General features: G+C 40.6%; 2 protein-coding genes across 4 annotated transcripts in view; both read right to left on the bottom strand.

The window, feature by feature from the left end:
* Positions 1-22,924, bottom strand: part of LOC117985864 (putative transporter SVOPL) — a 42,688-nt gene extending 19,764 nt beyond the window's left edge. The window contains exons 1-10 of one of the 2 annotated variants that reach the window (XM_069501407.1): positions 22,566-22,924; positions 21,788-21,949; positions 20,469-20,631; positions 19,882-20,003; positions 19,068-19,312; positions 18,402-18,556; positions 17,844-17,964; positions 15,888-16,177; positions 14,757-14,884; positions 14,049-14,156 (exon numbers count right to left, since the gene is read on the bottom strand). In XM_069501407.1, coding sequence (XP_069357508.1) covers positions 14,077-14,156; positions 14,757-14,884; positions 15,888-16,177; positions 17,844-17,964; positions 18,402-18,556; positions 19,068-19,312; positions 19,882-20,003; positions 20,469-20,631; positions 21,788-21,949; positions 22,566-22,635 — 1,536 coding nt within the window. In that variant the 5' untranslated portion in view covers positions 22,636-22,924 and the 3' untranslated portion in view covers positions 14,049-14,076. Of the gene's footprint in view, positions 1-13,769; positions 14,157-14,756; positions 14,885-15,887; positions 16,178-17,843; positions 17,965-18,401; positions 18,557-19,067; positions 19,313-19,881; positions 20,004-20,468; positions 20,632-21,787; positions 21,950-22,565 lie in introns of those variants that run through there. The other variant, XM_069501406.1, reaches the window with a different exon arrangement.
* On the bottom strand, positions 2,528-12,902 carry LOC117985867 (uncharacterized). Of its 2 annotated transcripts, XM_069501414.1 has the most exons (8): positions 12,808-12,902; positions 11,515-11,688; positions 7,549-7,751; positions 6,524-6,677; positions 5,647-5,915; positions 4,596-4,808; positions 3,927-3,998; positions 2,528-3,005 (listed from the first exon to the last, which is right to left on the bottom strand). In XM_069501414.1, the coding sequence occupies exons 1-7, from the start codon at positions 12,893-12,895 to the stop codon at positions 3,945-3,947; spliced, it is 1,155 nt and encodes a 384-aa protein (XP_069357515.1). In that variant the 5' UTR covers positions 12,896-12,902; the 3' UTR covers positions 2,528-3,005; positions 3,927-3,944. The 2 variants fall into 2 exon arrangements, with proteins under 2 accessions (XP_069357515.1, XP_034828552.1); XM_034972661.2 differs by having other exon boundaries at positions 2,528-3,998.
* Positions 22,925-26,823: the final 3,899 nt, after the last annotated feature.

Genomic DNA, 26,823 nt, shown 5'->3' with positions numbered 1-26,823 from the left:
CTACGAAGCCGAAATTAGTCTTTGTCTAGTCTAGTCAAGAAATTGTGTCTTTCTAAAGGTCGACGTTCATCACTTTCGCGTACCGTACCTACTACAACAGAATTCTCTACGATTTCTTATATGCGGCCCGCTTAAAATATACCCTCGTATTACGAGACGATTCGCACAGCATAGTGTCGTCCAAGGGTTTCATATATTATGTACTAGCTGATGCCCGCGACTTCGTCCGCGTGGAATAAGGTTTTTAAGAATCCCGTGGGAACTCTTTGGTTTTCCGGGATAAAAAGTAGCCTATGTCACTCTCCAGGTCTTTATCTATACCCATGCAAAAAATCACGTCAATCCGTTGCGACGTGATTGAAGGACAAACCAACAAACAAACACTTTCGCATTTATAATAAGGGTACTGATGATGAATGAAACCAAACATATGTACCTATATATTTTTTATTATGCATAACATAATATTTAAAGTCTATTACAGTTTATTTTTTATAATTTCGTAGCTATAGCGACAGACCTTTATAATAATTGAAACTTTGTTTCTAAAATGCACCTTTTTATAACAAGCAAGTACCTTAACACATTAAGCAGTTAACTCTAAAGGAGCGTTCAAAATTCGGCGAAATTATTACATGGAAGTATTGTTGGCAAAAAAAATACACATTTTACTATTGTTCACAGTTGTTCAACAGAAGAAACTCTTGCTAGTAATTGTTTGTTGTACACAATCTGTGAATTAAATTCTGGTCCTTTTCTGCAGAGAACATTTTCGTGAAAGGGATGTCAATATATGGACCCATCATTTTAGTTCAGAGATTGTGTACAACACAATTCACCACATTAGTTATTGCTTGAGTGTCTAACGTCTCTTCAAAAAGAACTAAGAAGTGCTTAGGTAACTATGAAATACACAAACGCATTTGGACGTCCAAGTCAGAGTGACCTATCCGACTCGCTGCCGAATGTTTCACTTTCAAGACGGTCAAGTCAGAGTGACCTATCCGACTCGCTGCCGAATGTTTCACTTTCAAGACGGTCAAGTCAGAGTGACCTATCCGACTCGCCGCCGAATCTTTCACTTTCAAGACGGTCAAGTCAGAGTGAACTATCCCACTCGCCGCCGAATGTTACACTTTCAAGACGGTCAAGTCAGAGTGAACTATCCGACTCGCCGCCGAATGTTTCACTTTCAAAACGGTCAAGTCAGAGTGAACTATCCGACTCGCGCTCAGCTAGTTATAATCTAATCGCAATAAAGCGCAATTCAGCTTGCCCAGCACTGCTGCGGTCAAAGTTTAACAAACGCGAAATGTGTAGTAGAAATACAATAAAAAATAGTATACTTAACCTATTTACGAAAAGAGTAAAAACATAAGTACTCAATTGGAACATTAAAAATAACGGTTGGGATACACTCGAATTCTTAAGTACAGATAAAAACCACTATCTATATATACTATAACTATATTTCATCCTTAGGTTTCACTTCGGTGGTTCGTGAAGTGGTTACAGTGCGACAAGGTTCTTTTGGGGCGTGGCCAAAAACGGAACTAACTAGCACGGGTAGCACCGCCATCTTGTGAAGTGTAACGCTGTCCCTTATATGCGGTGTTGCTAAGTAAAAAATCTGAAATTCACTGTTTATGTTAAATATAAGAGCCATTCCATATGCAATAACATCACAATATATCCTGATAATATATACAGCATAAAATGTGTCTGCATCTTATGGCTATATTTAGCACTAGGTAAAACTAGTGTATCAGTGAATAAAGGCTATTTTATTTATTTTTATTTAAATAAACGTGATAAGTTGCAACGGTTTTTATTATTCTTTCTCGATTTGGAAACAGCTTTCCTAATTTCTCATTCAGTTAAAATTAGATAAAACTAACTCGATTTTGGACTGTCATTTTCAATATATTCCGTAAAAATGAGGAGATTTTATTTGCTGGCAGCCTTTGATCTACAACTACGCCCCCCTGTCAATGTCATTCAAGTGCCAAAAAAGCGTTGTCGTACTGTATATTACGGTTAAAAAGTTTAGTAGAAAAAAGCGAACATGCTTTTTGGTATCGCCATTCGCTAGTCTTTTTTTTAGTATATCCCGCAAATTGCTATTGCGCTGGAACCATGTCTCATTAACATCTAAATGACGTCATTTGACGTATATTTAAGTAAAAATATACCATCAGCTCGAAACTTCAGTCTAGTGCTGACGTGACTAAAATGGCGGCCGCGCTCATTAGCGATTTGCGGGATTTGTAAGTAGATCAAAATCGGTCGTTTGGTTATCTTCGTGTTTCAGAACATTTGTTTTTTTTTTACAAAACATTGTGACTGATTCCGTTGTACACAATCTCTAAACTAAATCGAAAGGTCTAATCTAGTGTTATCCTTTTCCGCAGGAAGTATTACGAAAAGGATAGCAATATAATATTTAGACCTGTCTAAATAGCTTGGCGCCACGGTTTTGCCGGTAGGGTGGTAACTAGCCACGGCCGAAGCCTCCCACCAGACAAAGTTATTTACTTAGTTTATTTAGTTCCGAAATATGAAGTTAACCAATCGGCATTAATTAATTAGATTGCTTTATATTGGCCAAAACGTTGAACTCTCAAGTTCATATTTAATTTTATCACAGCACGATGTCTTCGTCTTATTATCATTATCTTAAAACCCTGAACGATTGTAGACATTAAAAATTTCGTTATACAGGGTGTAACCAGAACGCTAGCAAAACTTAGCGTGATTGTTATACTACCTAAACACAATCCAATACCAATAACCATTTGCCTCATTTTGTAGTTTTAGTAATTTAGTATTTTTCAAACCCGCAATTTATAGCGTGTAAAACTCGGTTCAATGTCCTATCTAGGACACGGCATCCAAGTGGCCTACTTACGCAACGTTCGTTGACCTCTAGCGTCAGTCAGATGTTTCATTTGCATTGTATCAGTACTATCACCTGTGTTCGTTTTTGCCGGCGTTCTGGTTACATCCTGTATTTAAATCCAAAGTAAAAATATTTCAAATATTTCAACCAAATTTGTGTAAAACACTATTTAAATAGGATTGTATACAATAATATTTACGAAATACCTAAAGCTAGACCAATGAGATGCGATATACTTAGACTTTATTAAAAACTGAACTATAGGTTCTGCAGCAATGCATTTTTGAAAAATGTCTAGGTCTAGCCATATTTGCTGTGCCACATGTCATTCACAAGTACCTCTGCTTGAGCGAGAGGGACTATAGTAGCCACATGTTGCTTATCTGTACGTATACTGTCTGTGGTACCCTTAGATAAGGACTAAAATCGTACTTTAAACATGACAGTTGACATCAAAAAGAGTAATTAATTACCTATTTTGAATAAATCATTTGACTTTGACACATAGAGCAAATATGGCGAGACATCACTGAAACGTCTATTGAAACGACGTAACCTAGAGCGTTCTTAACCACGCGTTTTAGTTACGGAACTAGTTTTAACTAGTTAATACTAGTTACAACAAAGGTTTTCACTCATAACTGGTTTTTACTAAATAAAACAGGTTTAAAAAATGAAATGTAAGATATAAACTTGGCAGATATTTCATTGGCCTCGCTTTAGAATATAAATTGATAAACTTAAAATAATTTCGATAAAAACTTTACAACATAATGTCTTTCGTAACTTGAAGCTCTTATTTCTCACCACAGCTTAGTAACCATACAGTTCGGGAACGCACAAACCGACCTAAAATCACTAGTTTAGTTGTTCATGTACTACTAATTTTTATTACGCAGTTTCCGCTTGGGGCAGCGGCCATAGAACTCTAACCTTAAACAAAGTCGTTACCCTACTGTATGGTTGCTAAATCGTGGTGAAATCGCGCGGTATATACATAGAAACATTTAGGAAGCGACATGAATACCTAATTGGCAGTAAATGGTCATAGCAAAAGCTCCTTCGGGAAAAGATTCATTGAAGCGTAATCTTCTAGTACCTGAAACAAACCACATTTCATTAAAGTGCGAGCGCAGCAAGCCCGAATTTTTTCGATAATTCTACTGAATAAATGCGTGTAACCTTTACTCACGAAGGAAGGAGAACTAAACGCGTGCGGAGTTCTAGTTTTAAAAATGTAGTACGGGTAAAAAATAGTTTTTAATGTCACTATTTAAAAAAACTCGATAAAATAGGCAGCCATAAACGGCAATTCTGTTTGGCGGCCATTTTGAAAACTACTTGGTAAGGCGGTCTCAAGCAACTGTTCTGTTTGACACTATTTTAAATACTACACCATACCTTAATAAAAGATGGCGGCATCAAACAGCTGCTCTTTTTGGCGGCCAACTAATTGGTACCTTAATAAAAGATGGCGGCCTCAAACGCCGTTTTGTTTGGCGACTATTCAGCAGGAATGACGTTTGAACGTTACTTCCGCCCGAAAAAATCGAATCGATAGAGAGAGAGAGAGGGAGAGAGAGAGAGAGGGAGAGAAAGAGAGAGGGATAGAGAGACAGAGAGAGAGGGAAATAGAGAGAGGGGGGAGAGAGATAGAGAGAGAGAGAGAGAGCTAGCTTTTACTTTACAACCATACCTCTAGCAGTTTGTCGACGGTGGGTTTGGGCACGTCGGGCTGCAGTATCGCACCGAGCTTGGTGCCGTCGAGACAAAGCTGCTTGTTGAGCAGCAGCTCCGCACCGGCGCTGGGCTCCAGTGGGGTGTGCTCCAGCGCATACTTGCGACAGATGTCCGCCCACGCCGTGAGGTGTTTGTCGTTAGCCTCCTCCGCTACGGACGCTATGTCGTTCTGAAAAAAAAAAGATTGTTAAACGAGGGGGTAAAGCAGCAATGTACGGGAGCGGTGTGCAGGCTCGACCGTACCAAAGGGAGATCTCCTACCGAGCGGTTGGTTGTGCTCGGTAGCGTCAGCTGGGCCGACGGTTGTGTCTTGAAACTTCTATTTATAGTCCAGATTGCAGAAAACTCTGTTAGTGTGAGGACTGTCGGCGGTACATTTGTTCGGGACTACGTCATGAAATGTTATCGATTGAATAGCGCCATCTAGTTGCATCTGTGGCAACCGCCACAGCACCATATTTTACACCCAACATATTTGTAGGTTACTTTACAGGTTAGGTTACAAGCGAGGTTAGTTTCGGCCGCGTACTGTAAATGGCTAGTTACCCCAGGTTTAATTTACCATTTTTTAATGCTGAATGTAAATAAAGCCTAAAAACTAGAAATTTTGATAAAGACGACAACAAAATGCGGGAATTTCTTTAAGAAAATGGGTATGAAACACATACACAGCAATTAAGTATCACTTGCTTTAACGGTGAAGGAAAACATCGTGAGGAAACCTGCATGCCTGAGAGTTCTCCATAATGTTCTCAAATGACTATGGTCAAACCCTTCTCATTGTCATTGAGAGGAGCCCCATGCTCAGTAGTGACCCGGCGACGCATGGATGATGATGATGATAATGGTTTGAATTCTGAAAATGTATAGTGCGCGACAGGTCGAGATGGCAATCGGGGTATGAGGCGAGAGGACAAAGCGCACCTGCACTAGCGCACCCACACGGGCTGTGTGGGTTTCCGGGGCGTCCCACCCCGATTGCCATCTCGACCTGTCGCGTAAGTTACCTTAGCCAATGTAGATATAGTAGTGCCATAATAATCATGATTAATCTTGAATATCTCAGCGACCAGCTCTGCCAGGCTACCCTGGCTGCTGTTGGCTTCGTCCACCACGTTGTATATCTGCCCCTTGGCGTCAGGTCTAAGGCCCAGAGTCCATATAGCGCGGCACACGTCTCTGACGTGGACGGTATTCATCTTTAGGTCGGCAGTCCACAGAAGCTTCATTGTTTCTCCGAGATGCTTGTATATGCCGCCGTAGAGGAGACGCGGTGCTGGATAAACATCAGTCAGTTATTAAAAAGTCAGTCAGTCAGTTGAAGGTAATAAATTTGGTACAGAGATAGCTTGCATCCTGGGGATGCATGCTCCGTTGTGATTGAAAGACAAACCAACACACACTTTCGCATTTATAACATGGGTAGTGATACATAGGGTGAGTTAGGACTCAACTATGTGATATATTTTAATATAGATAATGGCTACATACCACGTACATACGGGTTCATATCAAATTAATCGTGGTATGTACCCCTTATCTACATTAAATATCGTTAAACCACAAAATAAGCTTAACATCAAATATATAAAAGGAAAAGGTGACTGACTGACTGATCTATCAACTGACTGACGTACAGCTAAAACAACTGGATGGATCGGGCTGTCATTTGGCATACAGATAGCTATTATGACGTAGGCATCCGCTAAGAAAGGATTTTTGAAAATTCAACCCCTAAGAGGGTGAAATAGGGGTTTGAAATTTGTGTAGTCCACGCGGACGAAGTCGCGAGCATAAGCTAGTCATTAAATATGTAAGTCACTCACTCTATAAGTAGAGTCAATAAAATTGTGTCACATCTCACCCTGTATGATGTATACTTACTTAAACTTCTTCTATCCCCAACACCATAGACAATGGCAGGCCTCAGGATGGTGTAGTCGAGTTCACCTTGCATGCTCTTGAGCTCCTGTTCCACGCGACTCTTCATCCGCCCCTCCACCGTCCATGGCTCTATGGGCCACTCTTCTTTTTGTGGCTGAAAAGGTTTATTGTTGTTACAAACTAGAACATCGTAGCACGCGGGGCACGCGCCGATCTGCGTATTTGAGTGCGTCTGCCCCAGAAATGGGAGAAACACTCAAAGAACAAGGACAACCCACCACCTCCCATGGCCCCACCAACCTCGCGGTTATATGGGCCGAAACGCGAGAGGGCGCCCGTTCGGTACTTGCTTGGTGGCTCTTTCCCGGGGCGCCTTCTTGACTCCATACAAGTTCTTTACGAAGGAACAAGGACAGAAATAAACAACTTGTAGGAAACCAAGAAGGCGCCTCCGGGAACCACGCTTAGGTTAAGTACCGGGGGACTGTCCCGCAAATCAGCCCATATAACCGAGAGGTTGGCGGGGCCATGGGAGGTGAAGGATTTTTTTTTAATTTATAGACTAGCGCTTGGCTGCAATCCGACCTGGTGGCAAGTGATGATGCAGCCTAAGATGGAGCGTGCTTGCCTAGAAGATGCCTATTCTCTCTTGACTTGAAGGTTTGTACAATAGCCGGCAGGAAATATCTACGTCGTACGTATCGTACGTACGTCGACCTTTAGAATGAGATTTCGGCTTCGTAGAGCGTTGTCTCTGTCGTTGAGACCGACAAAATATCACATAGGTTTGAGTGACAGAGACATCGCTCCTGCCGGCTATTGTGCAACTCTTCACCTACCAACTTCTCGGTTATATGGGCTGAATCGCGGGAAAGCCTCCCGGAACTTGCTCTTGGCGTGTTTTCCAGGGGCACCCTCTTGACTCTCTGTCGTTGAGACCGACAGAACGTCACATAGGTATGAGTGACAGAGACAACGCTCTACGAAACCGCTATCTCTTTCTTCCTGCCGCGTGCTCTAGGTACCTTGTCACTGCTGTGCATGTGTCCGCTGGATATCTCCACGAGGCGCACGGCGAGCGCGGCGCACTGCTTGGCGACGTTGACGCTCAGTGTGACGATGCCCTCCGCGTACACCGCCTCGGTCTGTCCGCCGCGCGTCTCCCCCGCGCAGTTCACCACCAGATCCCAGGGCTTCCCGTTCGGCTCTAGCGCTGTCGCACATGATGCTGGAAAGAGGTTACCTATCAATGTATCCTATCTTTTTCGTCTTAAGAACTACAGGGAAAGTCAAACACATATAGCCCGTGACAGGTCGAGATGGCAATCGGAGTATGAGGCAGGGGGACGCCCCGCACTCTCACACGTCACCCGCACCGGGTTAGCGCGGGGGTGTGCAGGTGTGCGGGGGTACCCTCCTCGATTGCCATGACGCGTTGCTTGATGCGAGCGTCAAGCGGCTTGATTCAGCAAACAGCAATTTTCTTATATCTCGAACACTGTCCAAACGTCTCGCGTCAAGCAAAAATATGAAATCGCATCAATCACAAAATGCTGGCTTGAAGCATCAAGTAAACTTTGTAAACAGTCAAAATGCTTGACTCAAGCAAAGTCAAGCATTCGTCTCGGAAGCATAGCATCGTCTTTAAACCTCTCCTCTCAGCAAGTTCGCAACAACAAGGAACTATTCGACCTAGTTCGCCCCTCACTATTTCACTATCGGACTGCGAGGCAACGCAAAAATCATAACTCTTGCTCACAGACCTGGGACCTTATGATCAGCAGCTGAATAAGCTAGCCTCAGGAGTCTAGACCATCGAAGCAGTTATTAATATATTCGTATAATAATATTATTATTTCATCGAGCATTGTAAAGGGCGGTCACCGGCGCCCATTGTTCAGGGCAGCGGTGCGTGAATACTAATCACATTACGAGAAATAAGTAGGTATTTTCTATCCGTCTAACAGATTTTTTGTTTTTAATAAGCTTCCCTCGACAAAGCCTAAATAAAGCTCGAAGATATCTTAAACATATAAAAGGGAAAGGTGACTGACTGATCTATCAACGCACAGCTCAAACTACTGGATGGATCTGGCTGAAATTTGGCATACGGATAGCTACTATGACGTAGGCATCCGCTAAGAAAGGATTTCTGAAAATTTAACCCCTAAGGGTGTGAAATAGGGGTTTGAAATTTGTGTAGTCCAAGCGGACAAAGTCGCGAGCATAAGCTAGTCCCTCTATAATTTTTATAGATGGATGTTCTCATGGATATTTAAAAAATCCTAAATCCACACGGATGAAGTCGCGGGCATCAGCTAGTGTATGATATAGAGCACAGAGTACAGGAAGACTAGCAAATAATATGGAAGTGAATCATCCTTCGCGATAAGCTATCAGAGGCCAAAGTCAACACTGCATTTATAATTAAGTTACTCAGTGTGTCTCAGTTTTAGGTTGAACGAAAAATGACATGCGAGTACTTGTTTAAAACCGGTGAAGTGCGAGTCGAACTCTCACATGAAGGGTTCCGTAATCCGAACCATCATCGTACAATAAATACAGATTAAGGGCCGGTTGTTTCAACAAATTTTGACGGACACGTAACCTTTAAATATGGCACTAACGAACGTAAGAAAAGAAAAAGCGTTGATTCAGCATCTATTAGCGCTAACGTTCGTTAAAAAGTTACGTTTACGTTAACCAGTGCTGGCGCCATTGGTGATCGTCAAATCAGTTCGTAACTTCATACTTCTTATAAACGGAATATTTTATTTACAAATTATAATGGAATCAATTGAATTCAATGCTTTTAATGGTAGGTTTTTTGAAGATGAAAGAGAATTAAAAAAAAAAAAGTGTTTAAAATGCGAAGTAGCAATATCAATAACTATATAATTTAATATAAAATGAAATAAAAAAGGATACGAAAAAGTAAGTTAATTTTTAGAGTTATTTTCGTAACCAGAATAACAATGACGAACAGTTTTTTGTACAATGAAGCAACGCTCTTAAATTAACAGATGTTAAAATTCGTCTACGTCTGTTAAATTTTAACGAACGTATCTTACGAAGACCAATGGTTTGAAACAACCGGCCCTTACACTTCTTGATTTTTGTCTGTCTGTCGTGTCTGTCAAGAAAACCTGTAGAGAAAGAATCCGAAAACCTTGAATTTGTGGTTATATAACAAAAAAACGTACGGAAATTTAACGTGGTGCGCGCTACCTCTTACACAATCAACTCAAGTTTTGCCTCAAGGAAGACCAGTTACATTGATAACTATAATATAGAACATGTTTATAACATAATATTATAATAATAAACAATCTATTTCTAGTCGACAGTACATTATCAGTTTGTTTTTTTTTAATCTATTAGTCTTAAAATCTATCAATCGTGTAAGGCTGATGCTTTTTTGTCAGCCCTGGCACAGACTACGGTCTATTTGAACTGCAAATTGCAAACACCAGTCTCAGTTTTTATCTAGTGCTTTGGTCTAAAATGTTCACTTTCTATTATGTCTACATACAAATAAATAAAATTAAATATAATTTAATATGTATCCATCCAATCAAAAAAGGCATATATTTCAATGCTCGGTGCTCCAGAGAAAACGGCGCTGCGATGCTCCGAGATCAATCACCGAGCATTGAAATATATACCTTACGAGCTTATGCTCGCGACTTCATCCGCGTGGACCACAAAAATTTCAAACCTCTATTTCACCCCCTTAGGCGTTGAATTTTCAAAAATCCTTTCTTAGCGGATGCCTATGTCACAATAGCTATCTGCATGCCAAATTTCAGCCAGATCCATCCAGTAGTTTGAGCTGTGCGTTGATAGATCAGTCAATCAGTCAGTCACCTTTTCCTTTTATATATTTAGACTAGCTTATGCCCGCGACTTCGTCCGCATGGACTACAAAATTTCAAAACCCTATTTCACCCCCTTAGGAGTTGAATTTTCAAAAATCCTTTCTTAGCGGATGCCTACATCATAATAGCTATCTGCATGCCAAATTTCAGCCCGATCCGTCCAGTAGTTTGAGCTGTGCGTTGATAGATCAGTCAGTCAGTCATTCAGTCAGTCAGTCAGTCAGTCACCTTTTCCTTTTATATATATAGATTTCGATTGGATAAATCTAAAACCCCTGCCGTCCCGTTCTCCAGCGTGCGCAGGCCCTAAGTTTCCAATTCATTACACACTCATTGTGCAATGTTAATTAAGTTATATCACTGTAATTAGGCTTCGTGCTGTATCCAATAACACTTAACTTGTTTTGTGGCTTCCACCTTTGTCTGGGTTGGCTTGACATGTTTGTTTTCTAATTATTATACCAACTTTCACTATGCATAGGCCTTAAGGCGCTGTGCGTCCCAAAAGACATTTCGGATATTCAAACAATCAAGTTTTGGCCTCAAAAACTACCTACAAAATTTGTTTATTTTTTAGGACCCCTCACAAACCCTCACTTTGTTATCTGTATGTCAAGAAACCTACAGGGTACTTCCTGTTGACCTAGAATCATGAAATTTGGCAGGTAGGTCTTATAGCAAACATTGAGAACAGTCCGAAAACCGTGAATTTGTGGTTACATCACGCAAAAAAAATTAAAATGTATTCATGAACAAATTTAGTATTTTCAACTTTTAAAGTAAGATCACCATAAGAAGTGGTGTATCATATGAAAGGGCTTCAACTGGAGGCTCAGTAATAAGGTTCCGGCGGCACCCTTTAGGTAGTGAACTCTAAAAACAGTAATTTATTCATAACTAGCTGATGCGACTTTGTATGCGTGGATTTAGGTTTTTAAAAACACTTTGGTTTTCTGGGATAAAAAGTAGCCTATGTCACTCTCCAGGTTTTAAACTATACCCATGCAAAAAAATCACGTCGATCCGTTGCTCCGTTGCGACGTGATTGAAGGACAAACCAACAAACAAACACACTTTCGCATTTATATATGGGTAGTGACAAATTTCACTTACTTGAATTTATAAGGTTGGCACTCTTGTACTCTACTCGAGGATCCTCAAAGCACTTCAAATGTGTGGGATTGAGGAAGGCCAGCTGTGGAGGAGTCTTGTCAACCACTCGCAGCCCGCTCACCAGCTCATTGCTTATCAAGTACTCCACCAGGTTGCGACCAATGAAACCGCACCCTGAAGCAAACCAAAAAATCTGCTCTTATGTAAATGATAAGAAAGCTTGGATTTCACTCGCTCCAGCAATGCACAGGAATGCAATTGCTTGTACAGTATGGTATAATAATATTGTAAATTAATGTCTTGAAAACAGCAACAGCCGAGTTTCTTGCTGGTTCTTCTCGGTAGGAACGGCATTCCGAACCAGTGGTAAATTAAACTAGTTGATGATTCAAAAGCCCTTGTAAAAGTTTACTTGAATAAAAATCTATTTTATTCTATACTATCTGTAAAATGCTTCAAAAAGATACAGAGTAAACTCTATATTGTGCTGATGTATCAATGTACCGATTAAGCTAAATACTTAAGGTTTTGCATGTAGTTTTCTCTATAAGGTGTTCTACATTACAGAGAAATGATTTTCAGAAATTATACAGTGGATCAGATGCAGGTTAGCTAATTATTGTTTAACTTTTAAAGCACCATAAATCTCAAAAAAATATACAGCATCTAAATACACATGCTCTATTCAATCCCATCAACATCATCTTAGCCTCCCATCATAGACTCCCATTCAAAACAGACATGTGTTTAGAATGGGAGTCTATTAGATATATTTAATTCATCTTCTATTTTTGTGTTGACTGATCATCATTTATCAACTCTCATTAAAAATGATTCAATACAGATGTGTTATTATTTCCACTTTAAACTCTCTGAAACTGAAGTGAACAGAACTGAACTCTGGAAAAATAAGGCTAGGTCTTCTTATGCAGATGTACTTCGACCTTTCTAGACCTTTTGTACTTGCCCCTGGTTACACAAAGGTGAAGGTTTTCCTTCACAGCTAAGCACGTTAGTTTTTATTGAAAACTTAACGGTTACTCGAATTTATACTCCTGACTGTCGGTAGGGATCCATGCGCTAACCACTGTGCTATCAGGTCCTACGAACCCGTAAAAAGATAAGCTCTTATAAGAATAAAAAACTTGTATGACACCCAAATGGGTGATGATGACTAACGCAGAGAAACCGTTACGGACTTTCGAACCACAAACTTGCTATTTAACTGAAAATATTTTTAACACACCAATAACACTTTTCTAACGATTCTGGCGTAATTATAGTGATATCTACCTCCTAAAACAACAACTCGAGGTTTTAAATTATCGCCGGCGGAATCGGACATCTCGCTAGCGGTCTTACAAAAGTTGAATGACAGCATAAAAGAATGACAGTTTGACAGCTTGTCAGTTGTCACTTGTGTGAAGTGTTTCCACGGACGATTTTGGTTTTACCCTAGTTTCTGTAGGAAATAGAAATTCCCCCTAAATTACCCTACTAAATTTCGAAATGACTGGATTCAGGGCGCATTGTTATTCTAATAATAAAATATAATAATATGTAGGTGATTGAAATCACTTCTATTCTTTAAAATCATTTCACGGTTTTAAATCTTGTCATCATTTTCTTCCAATTTCCGAATTATAATACTCTCGGTCTCATACGAATAATAATTAATAACTAGCTAGTTAGCTAGATGCAAACTGAAAAACTTAACTTTAATTATGTCCTTTTCTGGTCCTTTTGAATCTAGCCTCTTTGATAAATCTAAAAAATACGCAAAATATAAGCTATGGGTGTTATGGAAAAAATAAGGTTACCACCTGACGTTTCCTTTTAGCCCTAGTTACCCTAAATCCATGTCATCTCCTAAAAAGCCGTAATCCTTACCTAATATTCGCCATAAATAGGGCGTAATCTCTAAAAGTGGAAACACTGGTATGAACTGTGAAGTGACATATTGAAATGTTGCTATTACTAAAAATAATAATTCCTATTAGTGTTATTGGTCTGTGGTGTGGGCATTCACATGGGATTTTCCTTATGTAAAACCTGTACTCTGTGCATGGCAATCCCATGCACAGAGTACTTTTGCCATACTTAAAAACATACTTAAGCCATGCATTAAAAGGTTAAGGGGAAGCTATTATTATTATTTATTATTAGCGTTATGTTAAATTAATTTGCACTTGGAACAAGTTAAGTAGAAAAACAGTAGGACCAACTAGGGATTAAAATAAAAAATAATGTCAGCTCATATGTTTATATGTATTGACAAGTATAGTAGATAGCCTATATGTGCAAATAGTCCGGCAAATTGCTATTGCGCTGGAACCATGTCTCATTAACATCGATTTGACGTCATCTTGACGTCATTTGACGTATTTTTAAGTAAAAATTTAAAATATCATAAAAATCATATAAAAATAGGTATACCATCAGCTCGAAACTTCAGTCTAGTGCCGACGTCACTAAAATGGCGGCGAACCGCATTAGCAATTTGCGGGACTTATACCTAGAATAATTTATTTTACCTAAGCCAAATAACTAGTTAGTTATTTTTTATAATTTGGTAGTTTCAATACTTTCTCTATTGGATGTTGGTTTGTCTGGCGGCAAGAAGAACGATACTAATAGTCCAGCTGAAACAGAAAACGTTTTTTCAAAAATAAAATACAACAAAAGTACCTACCTAGTTAGGTAGGTACCTACTTACCTTATACTCTCATTTGTTTATTTTTCTCATTTTTATCATATTTAAAAAAAAAACAACAAACAATAAAATAACAGAAGCAACAAAAAAAATTAAAGTAAAGTAACAGTAAACCAAATAACAGGAACAACAAAAAATAAAATAAAATAAAATAAACAACATAATATAAAGTAACAGAAACAACAAACGATAGAATAACAGAAACAACAGAAATTGAAATAACAAGATCAATAAAAATTAAAGTAACAAGAAAAAAAAACAACAATAATTAAAAATATGATAAAATGGATCCCACTAGCAGCGGGTTTTTATTATTATTATTAGTAAAAAAATATCTGCATCCGACTCTACGTTATTGATCTATATTTAAAATCGTAGGTACTTTAATTAGGCTCCTTGATCTCGGGGTTAGCATTTTCGACTACGGATGACGAGTTAGTCAGGGCTCCGCTATTATGTCATAAGTAGAAGTAGTTAACCCACAACAAACACTCTTTATTGTTACGAAGTAACAATAAAGAGAACTCACATGCAATAAGCACGATGTACCCGGCGATCATGGGCGTGCAGTGGTCGGCCAGCAGGCTCGCGATGAGCTGCACGCTGAAGAACCCGAAGCCGCGCGCCACCACCACCGACAGGCACGTAGCCATGCCTCTGCGAAACACTCTTATAGTGACTCAACTCGCCTTCTAGTGAATTCAACTCTACCAAATAACATTTCCCAAAATCAGCGCCATATAGAGAAAGAAGTACAACAGCGTAATATTCATTTTGTGGGAGGTATGGTGGGCCTGGAGACACTGGAACATAGACATAGACTAAGATCTATGCTCTATAGACTCTTATAGCTATACTGCTCTATAGATCTCTATAGATCTATGCACTTTGACATTGCTCAGACTTAAGATTGAGTTAAAACGAGACAGATTTATGGGTAATCATTCATCTAAGGATTTATGTGAGAGATATTATATAGCTGTGTCTCGTCTTAACTTTGTCTTAAGTCTAAGCTAAGTCAGAGTGCGCTCTACAGATCTCACCCTAAGTTGCTTTCTATAGTGCACTACCATCAGCTTATGAATGGCAAAGTTGAGAACCCAAATACTGTCGGGAGACAATCGGCAGCTGTCTTTCCCCCCACCCCAGCCACCCTCACAACGGGCTCTACGGGCAGCGGCACGCGCGGCCCGCACTCAAAACCGCGGCGCGTGCGTGAACGGACTCACTTGAAAAAGGACCCCGGATGGGTTCGAAACTAGTCGGGCTAACGTCGACTAAACACGTGAGTACAGCCGGGACAGATATTATATATTTACTTAGTGATTTTTGTAAATATACCTAATTAGATTTTAATAACTTAGCATGTACAGTACGCGGCCAAAAGTGATAAACATCGATCTTAAGAAGGAGACAGCCAATTCGTAAAGCACTGTCTCGGTCGTTGAAACCGACAAAGCGTCATATTATGGGTATGAGTGACAGAGACAATGCTCTACAGAAACGAAATGTCATTCTAAAAGCCGATGTTCGTCACTTTCGGCCCCGTACTGTACACGTTTTGGATAAGTCTGTAAGTCTGAAGAGAAGGCCGACGTTTTAATCACTGGGCTATCATCGCTTTTTATCTTAAGAGTTAAGTATGGCGTGATAAAATTACCTCAAATACGTAGGATTCAACTCCACCAAATAAGTGTTAACATTTCCCAAAATCAGCGCCACGTAGAGAAAGAAGTAGAACAGCGCAATGCTCATCACTGGTATCCTGATGAACAGCAGAACTACTCCGCAGACGATAGCGATCGCGAACACTAGCACAGTGGTTGTTCTCTTTCCCAGAGGTCCGACGATGAAGGTTAGCATGATGTTCAGGGTGCCAGAAATGCCAGAGTAGCACATCACCGCATAGAGAGTCATTGGCTTGATGACGCTGTCGCAGTCTGTTATGGACTGTAAAAGAAGGAATTTTCGAAGTGAAAAAAGTTTTCTTTAGGCGCAACTGGCGATTTTGGTATCCAGAAAACTTCAAGGTCACATCAGCGACATGCTAATTTTCGGTCTTAACTATTAAGAAATAAAGTTTAAATTTAATAGCAGCAAAATCAGAAGAATTAATCGCAATTTTTAACCGACTTCAAAAAAAGGAGGAGGTTCTCAATTCGTCGGAATCTTTTTTTTTTTTTTTTATGTATGTTCCCCGATTACTCGAAAACGCCTGGACCGATTTTGAAAATTCTTTTGTTTGAAAGGGTATACTTCAAAGTTGGTCCCATTTCAATTTGGTGAAGATCTGATGAACATCTTCGAAGATAGATACTGGAACTCCTCAACGGATAAGAGTAAATTGCTCGCGATCAGTGTAATAGCTTAGTAAACAGTAGATTTTTAACCAGTCATAGCATAATTCCATGGAGCCACTAAAAATTGTGAAATAAAAAAAATTTACAAAAAAAATAAAAACCGACTTCGTTACACAAACACTAAAAATTGAAAAATAATTTAATTTATTACCGAATATATTATGTATACAAGAGTTAATATAGTTCCATAATAATATTTTTTGGGGTCGGTGCCAATGAGGTGCCATTGTGGAGTCCCATAAAAATATGAAGTCTAGACGATTCGCGCAGCTAAAGCTAATTGGCACCGGCGCCAAAAAGTATTATAATGGAACTATATTAACTCTTGTATACATAATATATTCGGTAATAAATTAAATTATTTTTCAATTTTTAGTGTTTGTGTAACGAAGTCGGTTTTTATTTTTTTTGTAAAAAAAATTCCGATTAGCTTCATCACCATCATCTCAACTCATCGCTGTCCTTACTGACTGGGCAAGGGTCTCCAAAGTACTCTGTGGGGTCTCCTTTGTCCCTTCTCTGCTAAGATACGTTTAATAAATTGAAAACTTTATTATCTTAACAAACATGTAAGTAGTACCTAAGTATTGAAATTCTGTAGTGTGATATTAATTTATTATTACCTACTCCAAAGTAAAGTATTAGGGATTTGTAAAAGTACAAGACTTATACATAAGTATTTACTGGCTTCCTCCTCTTTAACTCGAGTAAGTAGGTACATGATAGCACAATCTCACTACTTCAGGTACTCGTATAATCTTTGCAAGAACTACCTAATTGTATAATACTTAGAAGTATATAACTGAGCGAGCAAAGCGAGATCACTAGAAGTACCTTTTTTTTGTCAAGGTACGGAGGGGAAAAGATACCCGATGGTCGGCGGGGTGATTACGTAAGACAGTAGCGGCAGCAACGCGACAGCAGTAGCAATGCGATAAATCATTTGTTGTCTCTCTCTTCTTCTTCTTTTTTTTACTTTGTGGCTATCGCTGTCTCTCTCTACCCGGACGTTTGACAGCAATGTTCGCGAGATTTACGCCTGTCGCAAGCCTGTCGTGAGATACGTAATCATCACCCAGCGGGTTATGTAGGATTTCTACCTACTAAAATCCGTGGCCATGGCCACCCTCTAGGAGGCTGCGAGATTTTTTATGAATACAATAATATCGATTATTTATCGGTGCCGCCCTTGAGCGACGCACATCGAGCTCGTCCCAGTGAAGATAACTCAGAAGTAGGTACCTATCGATTCTTACCGTGTCGTTAGATGACGTGGCAGCTGTACTGGCCACCTCGCAGAACACTTTACCAGTTCTGTCCTCACCATCGAAGTAGGCGTTCGTCATTGTTGGCACCCACATAGTGTAGCCGGTGGATCTAAAACACGAAGGGCTGATTTTAAAAACATGTCTACCTACTTATTTTTATTTAAATTTTATATTCACGTTGGTCGTCGTCATTGTCAACCGATAGACGTCCACTTCTGGACAGAATTCTCTAGTAAGGACTTCCATACGCCGTGGTCTTGCATCGCCTGGTTTTTTTAAATAGACATAGCGAGCAAACGAGCAGGCGGGTTACCTGATGTTAAGTGATTACCACCGTCCATGAACATTTGTAGCACCAGAGGAACTGCCGATGCGTTGCCGACCTTTTAGAAATTTGTTGATCCGCCCCTTGAGTAATACCCCATGTTGTAATCTAGTGGGAACACGGCCGATGGGAGTTGATTCCACAGTTTGCATGTGCGTGGAACTAACGCGCAACGCGTCGTTTCTCTGTATCTAGTTAGTTAAAAAGAAGATTGAACTTACGTCATGTAAGCGCAGAGCAAGATGTAGTAGAGTTTGAGAGAGTTCTTGAGCAGCGGCGGCTGGAAGAGCGGTGCCGTTTGGTTCCACATCTTACGCATAAACGACACGTGGCCGTTATCTGGCATCGCTGTCTCTTCTAGGAATATTGATTTTACCTGAAAATCATTGGATATTAAACTGAACAGATTACTACCTTTTGTAACATTTGTAGTAAACTTGCAGTCCTTGATAGGACATCATCATCATCATTATCATCATCACCAGCTCACTACTGAGCACGAGTGTCCTCTCAGAACGAGAAACGTCTGGCCATAGTCTACCACGCTGGTGAAGTGCGGATTGGCAGACATCACATACCTTTGAGAACATTATGGAGCACTCTCAGGCATGCAGGTTTCCTCACGATGTTTTCAATTGCTTAAAACGCACATAACACCAAAAAGTTTGAGCAAGAAAAGTTAGAGAGTGAAACCCCGGATCGGAATGTACATCGGCCTTTAGAATGACATTTCGGGCTTCGGCTTTGTAGAGTGTTGTCTGTCACTCATACCTATATGACGTTTTGCCGGTCTCAACGACAGAGACAATGCTCTACAAATCCGCTATCTCCTTCTAAAGGTCGATGTACATTATTTTAGGCCGCGTACAGTACTTCAAAGTACTTACCGGATACGTATCTCTATCCAGTCCTCGATTCCATCTATAAATGACTCTCAGAACATGAATAGCATCTTCTTCCTTTCCCTTGCTTAGTAGGAACTTAGGACTCTCCTTCAAGAAGAACATGCTGATGGCTCCGACGATGCCCGGGATGCAGATGACTTGGAGGAGCAGCCGCCACGGTCGGTAGGTGAGCCCCAGCCAGGAGACGTCGATGGTGAAAGACGTGCTGGTTATTGGTAACGCGATCACTGTTAAAGAAAGTAAGTTTAAATAGATTGTGTTCTTTGTAGCATTATGAATAGAAAGTGTGTGTGTCTGTCTGTTCAGAAGATTGCTCATGGTCAGTCTCACGTGATAACTCGCGTGAATAGACGGACAAAGTCTCAGGCTGTGACCTATAGAGCGCACTTTGACTTTGCTCAGACTGAGATTTAAAGAGTTAAAACGAGATTAATTTATGTGAGTGATATACATTTGTCTCTTCTAAAACCTAAGCGAAGTCAGACTGCGCGCTATAGATCTCACCCTAAGACCCATTGCGCACGGTCGACTAGTCGCCCGGCAACTCAGTTGACAGCGACCGTTAGAGCTAAGTATTACATACGGTCGATAGTTGCCCGGCAACTCAGTCGACAGAATCTGCAATTTATATGTAAGTTGCCGTACCTATACGCACGGAGTCGCCGCAACTCCATGCGCAACGGTACCGCAACTTACAAATAATTTACAGATTCCAACGGTCGCCGTCGACTGAATTGCTGGTCGACTAGACAACCATGTGTAATGGCTTTAGGAACCCAGGGTAGAGAAGACTTACCACAAATGATGAACTGCACGTACATGGTGGCGCTGGCCATTAGGAACATGAACCGTCCGCGGAACCTGCCCGGCACGCTCTCCCCCAGCAGAACGAAGCCAGCGGCGTTCGCTGATGACGTGCTGTAATCATTATATTATATAGAATCTCCTTCACTGCTTCACTTTTGGTTGTGCCCTATTATATATAGGGCACAGAATATAGGGTATAGAATTTATAGGGTATAGAAACTTTTTATTAAAACCTCCACGGTACTGGCGCCACTTGTTTCAAGGATCTAACGTTTTCCTCGCTGTAGTGAGATGAAAAGTTGTGTGTGTTTCGCACGGCTGCTTTATTTGCGCTTGAGCCTTTGAATTCCTCGCAACAAAATAACAATTTTACACCCTTGCATAACAAATAACTATTATGAAGCAAGAGAGAACGGACTAAGTCGAAGAGGCTCACACATTCCTATGACTGTGTGTGTTTGTGTATGTATTTGTATGTGGAAGTGTCGGCCGTAAAGCCCGCAGTGCACACTGCACACTACTGGGTAGGGTCCAGGGAAAGTTCTCACCTAGGAAACATTTTCAAACTATACTTACAAGCCAGCTGAGAAGAACTTCAGTGCAGCTAAAGCTGCGTAGTTCGGTGCGAGGCTAGCTCCCAGGTTGAGAAGCATTCCCACTGGCATCGCGACCAGCAGGGTTGTCCGCCTGCCCAGGGTGTCGGCGCAGAGGCCCCAGGCGTACGAAGATATCATCACACCTGGGAGAGAATTTCATTTCATATTTCTTCAGCAGTTTTCTAGAGATGTTGAGATGCCTGGGGGACGTGTAACTGACTCCATTGAGCATCTTGTAGTGTCGGGCCAGGTGAAGGGTAGGTACTAGAGGATGAGGAAGATCGACTATGAGATTGACCAACCAAATTAAGTCCGCTGTGAGCGGTTCCGTGCATGAGGGTCTATCGGCATATAGCAGGGAGAAGTGGAAAATGCTCGTGAGGCACATAAAATAACTGCCCCCAAAAAAGTCAATTCGTGATGACCACGGCCACTCTGCCAAGAGTTTTACGACAAAGAAGACCTGTAGGGACAATCAATGTTAATTTTGATTCTATTTAGCATCATCAATTTCAAATGCACTGCTGAGCATAGGTGCCAAATAAGTGCCTTCACACCAAGTCCTTAGTTTTACGTGGTATTTTTATCCAGCCCGTCATCTTTTACTATATCGTAGTACTAACGAGCTTTGAAGGAACAAAATGATCTAATTAATATGATGATGGTGGTTTTCGTTGTCGTCAACCGACATTAAGTCCAAATGGACCCATGTCTGGTAATCCGGACATTTTTTTTGACTTATAGACTATACTGCAATATATATACTGCTATAGCTTGACTACAATCAGAGGCAATAGTGATGATGCAGCCTAAGATGGAGCGCGCTTGCCTAGAAGATGCCTATTCACTTTTGTCTTGAAGGTACCCATATTATAATTGGAGGGGGAAACTGATGCTGGTATGGTGTTCCAGATCTTAGCGGTCCGAATTAGAAATAAGGAGGCAAATCGCTTCGTACGTATCCGTGGAATTTCGACTACGTACGGGTGCATACCTTGGTACGACAGTAGAAAGGTGAAGGAGGAACCAGGTTGAAAAGGTATTCGGCACACTCTCCGAAATATATCCTGTAAAATACCGCATAGACGGAACAGGCAACATAGGTCTCTTGTAGGGACTTCCACATGCCGCGGTCTTGCGCCGCCTGTACAAGCGGCCCCGTCTGACTTGTCTATCCACCTAGTCTGCCAACAACGCTGCGCTTTCTGGTCGAAGTGGCCATCTCAATACCTTGGGACCCATTGCCACTTCAGTTTCACCTCCTATGTCGTGCACTCTGTACATTTGATCAGTACTCACCTATCAGCGGGACCGCAGAGAGCAGGCCCTGTTGGGCAGTGTTGAGCTGCATGTCGCACGCCACGCTGGGCAGCGCCACGGAGAAGCCGAAGATGTCGATATACATCGCCAGTATCAGGAGACAGCATATTACCAGTTGCGTCAAGTTGTACTTGCCGAACCCTGTAAGTATAATATTAAGAGTGTTGTTACCTATAGTCTATACCTACATAATATAAAAGCAGAAATGGTCAAATCGCTGGGGCTATATAAATCTGAGATTTTGCATGTAAGTACCTATAGGAAGTGTGTTCTCTATGCCGTAGATTTCCTTAATTTCCACCCGATGGCTTACTAGCTTTTGTCCGCGACTTCAATCGAATAGGTTTTATGATCAACCTCTCAACCCATTGCCAGACTAAACACGGGTCTCCTCTCAGGACGAGAAGAGCTTAGGCTATAGGCTATAGTTCACACTGACCAAATGCAGACTGGCACAATTCACACAATTTTTAGAACATTATGGAGGCAAGCAGGCATTCTCAGGCAAGCAGGTTTCCTCACGGTATTTTCCTTTACGGCTTAGGTTTTTAAGAGTCCCGCGGGAACTCTTTGATTTTCTTTTCGTCACGCGTCACTTTGCGTGCATGTCTAATGTCTATTACTTTTTCACGGCTTGAGCGCTCCTGGAAGCGGCCATAGTCATCATTTTTCCCGAACATCAAAGAGTTTCCGAGGAATTTTAAAACGCCTAAACCACGTGGATGAGGTCACATTTTCATAAGCTTACAGAACTTACCAGTTATATTTAACGCAGTTTCGAAATCACACTTCTTTCCCACTTCATTTATGTTATTAGGCAAATCCATCTTCACAAGTAAGAAAAATTAAAAAAAATTAAAGAAGAAATCTCGAGAAGTAGGTATTTTAAAATAATATACTTAATTTTATAAATGCACTAATTTATCTGTCGAGGAGGTGTTAACTATAACTCATTGTGCATAATTTAGGTACTTAATTGTTTAATTATCATGGATAAAAAAAATTAAATGCAAACTTCTTATGCAGATTAAAGAATGAATTATGAAACAGGGTGTTTACGTCGGAATCGTCCACATGGTAATGAAGTGAGGTTCATTGAAATAATTTCTCTGTTATTTTGTTCGATAATGTAATTGTTTTGAGACAAAAGTTTGTCATGGGTTTTATCAGGTCCTTTGGTAGAGCGAGCACAGAGCATTTCAGTATACTAAGTACTAAGTTATGTCTCTTATGAGGTATGTAATATGTATCTTTTTAAAATGTAATTATTCGGAACATACATGCATATAATGTAAGTACCTTCTTAGAACACAATAAATATTTATAAGTCACGATAACACTTTCGTTTCGTCGCTTTCAGAATTTGTATATCAGTTTTTTAATTAGGTACATTAAGTACTTACTCATCATGATCAACTTATTGCCAGCTCACTCCTGAGTTCGGGTTGCCTCTCAGAATAAGAAGAGTTTAGGCCATAGTCTGCCACATTGGCCCAGTGTTTATAGACCTACTTCACATACTTTTGAGAACATTATGGGGAACTTTCAGGCGCGCAGGTTTCCTCAACTCCCGAACAGAAGATTCTAACCACAACATCACCGCTCTAAATTTTAGTATTTTGATTTAGTTTGCTCTATATCTAATTAGTCTGTACGAAGTAGAAAATAGCACATTGTTGAAAACACTTATTCAATTTGTATGAATGAACACTTGAATAGCTTCTTAGTTCTAGTGATAGCAACGTGAGAGCGCATACCTACCTATTTTCCCATAAATAAGGAAAATTTTATACATAATTATGTAAATATAAAAAGTCAAGCTGTGATAGCCTAGTAACTAGTTAGCAGTTAGGAGGTCCACCTCCGAACCGGAGATCGAGGGTTTGATCCTGGACACGCACCTCTACCTTTCGGAGCTATGTGCCTTTTTAAAATATACCTAATTAATATATCACTTGCTTTAACGGTGAAGGAAAACATCTTACGGAAACCTGCACGACTGAGAGTTCTCGATAATGTTCTCAAAGTAGTTTGCCTTAGGGATAATCTGCCTCTGCGTAGGCGTAGGTCGTAGACTAAGAAAATATTTTTGAGAATTCCACTCCTAAGGGGGTTAAATAGGGGATGAAAATTTGTATGAAAATCCGTAATTTTAATTTCTCGGAATTCGAACGCCCAAGGAAGCTGAGCTGTAAAATAAAAGGCATTCAAAAAGTTCAATAACTTTAATAAATCTGCGAGGTAGTAAATAAATGACATCCAATTTGAACTAATAACTAAGTGCTTAGTATCTAACTAAGTAATAAAATAATCTCACAGGGTATTCTTACTCGTAATATTAATTTGGCTCTCATAAAGATCGAAGATACAAAATGTAATTAGAACGCTTACAAAAATTTTGCGCTATTATTATAAATACAATCCTATACCACAAACCATATGCCTTATACTTGTAGTATTAGTGATTTAATATTTTTCAAACCAGCAATGTATAGCGTGCAAAACTCAGGGTCAACGCCCCGCCTACGACGCGGCATCTATCTACGCATCGTTCGTTGACCTGGGGTAACATAGGCGCGAACTTTACCCGCGAGGCAAAAAGGAAATCAATAGAAACAAGACCACTTTAAGATCTATAACGCCCTGGTACAGTCGAATGTTTGGAAACTTGTTGTAAAGAACTTCGGAAGGAATTTCATTCAATGGCATTTGTTAGCAATTTTCAGGAATGCTTAACCACGTGGTTTCACTTAGAATCAGCCTGGATGTAAAGCGCGGAAATACAGCCAGTATTATTATTGGCACCATTCCACGCGGGCATGATTTGTATAGTACCTAATGAGATAACGCTAGGCTTATGCTCGCGACTTCATCCGCGTAGACTACACAAATTTCAAACCCCTATTTCCTGCCCTTAGGGGTTGAATTCTCAAAAATCCTTTATTAGCAGATGCCTACGTCATAATAGCTATCTGCATGCCAAATTTCAGCCCGATCCGTCCAGTAGTTTGAGCTGTGCGTTGATAGATCAGTCAGACATTTTTATTAAATAAACTTTTATTTATTTACTAGAGGATGTCCGCGACTCCGTCCGCATGGATTTAGGTTTTTAAGAAAACCGTGGGAACTCTTTCATTTTCCGGGATAAAAAGTAGCCTATGTCCTTGCCCGGGACGTAAGCTAAGTCTTTACCAAATTTCTTCAAAATCGGTTAAACTGCTGGGCCGTGAAAAGCTAGCAGACAGACAGACAGACTTTCGGATTTATAATATTAAGTATGGATTTTCATTTCATTTCAGATATATTAGTAGGTAGATCAAGCTCGTTGTATGTACGATTTTCCCGGCGAAATTTTCACTTTAAAACACACTGACAGCTTGTTCCGTTCCTCGAGGGGCGGACGTCGGCTAGGAATTTCCGCTTTACATCCGGAAAATGACGCAACAACCCTGACAAACAAGTTTTCTCCATATCCGCTATACCAGGATATCATATCGAGTAAGAAAATGTATTTCAGACTCACAAGAAGTATAAAATCCACTGAATAAATGGAGATGGTAAACGTTGTAAATGTGCGTGTTACCTTATTACAGCCCATCCGCTAAACCGATTTTAACAAAATTTTGATTAATTTAAAAACCTATAAAAATTCAAGTAAGTAGGTACACGCTGACGAAGTATTTATTGAATTGAATTTTGTGATTTATTTTATTGGACTAATTAAATGATGCCCGGCGCCCGCCTATTGCCCGCGCTCGTCTGCATGGATTTAAATTTCTAAAACTCATTGATTTATTGAAACTCTTTGAATTACCGGGATAAAAGTACCCTATGTTCGTCCCCGCCCCGGGTTACTATATTTTTGTCCTGGAAAACAAGATTTAAAAAAAACTTAAATCCACGCTGATGAAGTTGCGAGCGTTGCTTGTAATTTTTACGTAGTTGCCGCCTTCATGTCTTTACTACGTCAGTTTTGTACAGGGGTGCGGAAAATCAATATTTTAACGCGTGCGTAGAACAAAGTATGAAAGCCAGTTGCTTAGCTTCACTTCCTCTAAACTTTGTGCTCCTGGTATCGCCGCCCACAAGTCAGAAATTTTCCTGCCCTCCTCCAGGTTTTCCCGGAAGCTAAGACCTTAAGCTTCCGGTGTCTAGGGCGGCGAAGATTTCTGTTTTCCGCCCAAGTTCCACGATGGTGAAAATATAGATATTTTCCCAAGTTAAAGATAACAGAAATCTAGATGTAAATAGATGTTGTTTGCGCATCTTTCTGCGCAGATCGAATCAACAAGTGATATGACGGCAGTTTGGTTAGGTTTGGTTAGGTTAGGTTCCTTAGGGCCGGGCGCAGGCGAGCTGCGCATGACCGTCGCTTGCCCCCTTGAATAGGACCTCCGGGTAACAGGCACGGGGAGTCTGTTACCCGCGGGAGAGTAGGTCCTTGAGTTGGAAGGCAATCCCTTGTTCCCGGCGAGCCTAAAACTATGTTGAGGACCCCTATTTAGTCCCCTATTTCCCTACAAAAAAAAGGTTCCTTAGGGCGGTTACGCACTTATCCGATCCGAGTCTGTGAAAATACGTTCCGAAGTAGTTAATCATAGAACTATTGTATGGCAGCTTTGACATTATGACGTAGATATCTTTATATCCGTATTTTCACGGATTCGGATCGGATGAGTGCGTGATCGCTCTTGGAGGTTCACTCTCGCAGTCTCGCTTGTTCTATTAATGTCTGACGAAGTCGAAACTACATAGTTATCATCATCATCATCGTCAACCGATAGACGTCCACTGCTGGGCATAGGTTTCTTGAAGGGATTTCCATACGTCGCCATGGTACCTATTGCGCGTTGTGATTCGTTTGATGTCATCTGTCTACCTACAGTCTGTACTGTAACTACAGTACTCGACAGGTCGAGATGGCAATCGGTAATGTGACGAGCGGTGTGCAGGGCGTCCGCGTCCCCTCGCCTCAGAACCCGATTGCCATCTCGACAACTTTGTACAATTTTTCA

This window comes from Maniola hyperantus, chromosome 10, assembly GCF_902806685.2.
Source record: "Maniola hyperantus chromosome 10, iAphHyp1.2, whole genome shotgun sequence".
Classification (NCBI taxonomy): domain Eukaryota; kingdom Metazoa; phylum Arthropoda; class Insecta; order Lepidoptera; family Nymphalidae; genus Maniola; species Maniola hyperantus.
The sequence above is the reverse complement of the archived record's forward strand: the minus strand, read 5'-3'. Positions and strand labels throughout refer to the sequence as shown.